Source organism: Alligator sinensis, unplaced genomic scaffold (assembly GCF_000455745.1).
Source record: "Alligator sinensis unplaced genomic scaffold, ASM45574v1 scaffold469_2, whole genome shotgun sequence".
NCBI lineage: Eukaryota > Metazoa > Chordata > Crocodylia > Alligatoridae > Alligator > Alligator sinensis.
This window is the reverse complement of record NW_005842988.1, coordinates 221,092-221,436: the sequence shown is the minus strand read 5'-3', so window position 1 is coordinate 221,436 and position 345 is coordinate 221,092. Positions and strand designations below refer to the sequence as shown.

Below are 345 nucleotides of genomic sequence, written 5' to 3'. Positions count from 1 at the left end.
CCCCGTGCTACGAGCGAGCCCTTGGTCGAGCGCCCGCAGGCCCGGGGGCCGAGCAGGACTCCCCACAGCCAGGGGCCGCAGGGCTGGATGGGGCCCGGCCGAGAGCGGCAGGAGATGTAGGGGAAGGAGGGGGCTGGTGGTCCAGATGCCTGTGGGGGGCCAGGGCTAGACTCTTCCCCCCCCACAGGACACAGCTGAATTTCACAGTTGCCATCGATTTCACGGCCTCCAACGGTGAGTGCAGTGTGGCGTGGCAGCCTGGCTGCTGTGGGGATGGGCTCTCCACGTCTGTCCTCGTCCGTCCGTGGGTTCCCAGGCAGCCGGGACGTGGCCCCCGCACACCTG

The 345-nt window shown here is 69.6% G+C and overlaps 1 protein-coding gene across 1 annotated transcript in view; it reads left to right on the top strand.

The window, feature by feature from the left end:
- The window catches only part of CPNE9 (copine family member 9), a 5,097-nt gene that overhangs the window by 3,977 nt on the left and 775 nt on the right, over positions 1–345 (top strand). Inside the window, 1 exon segment of the mRNA XM_025192953.1 lies at positions 15–234. Within this exon segment, the coding sequence (XP_025048738.1) occupies positions 15–234 (220 nt within the window).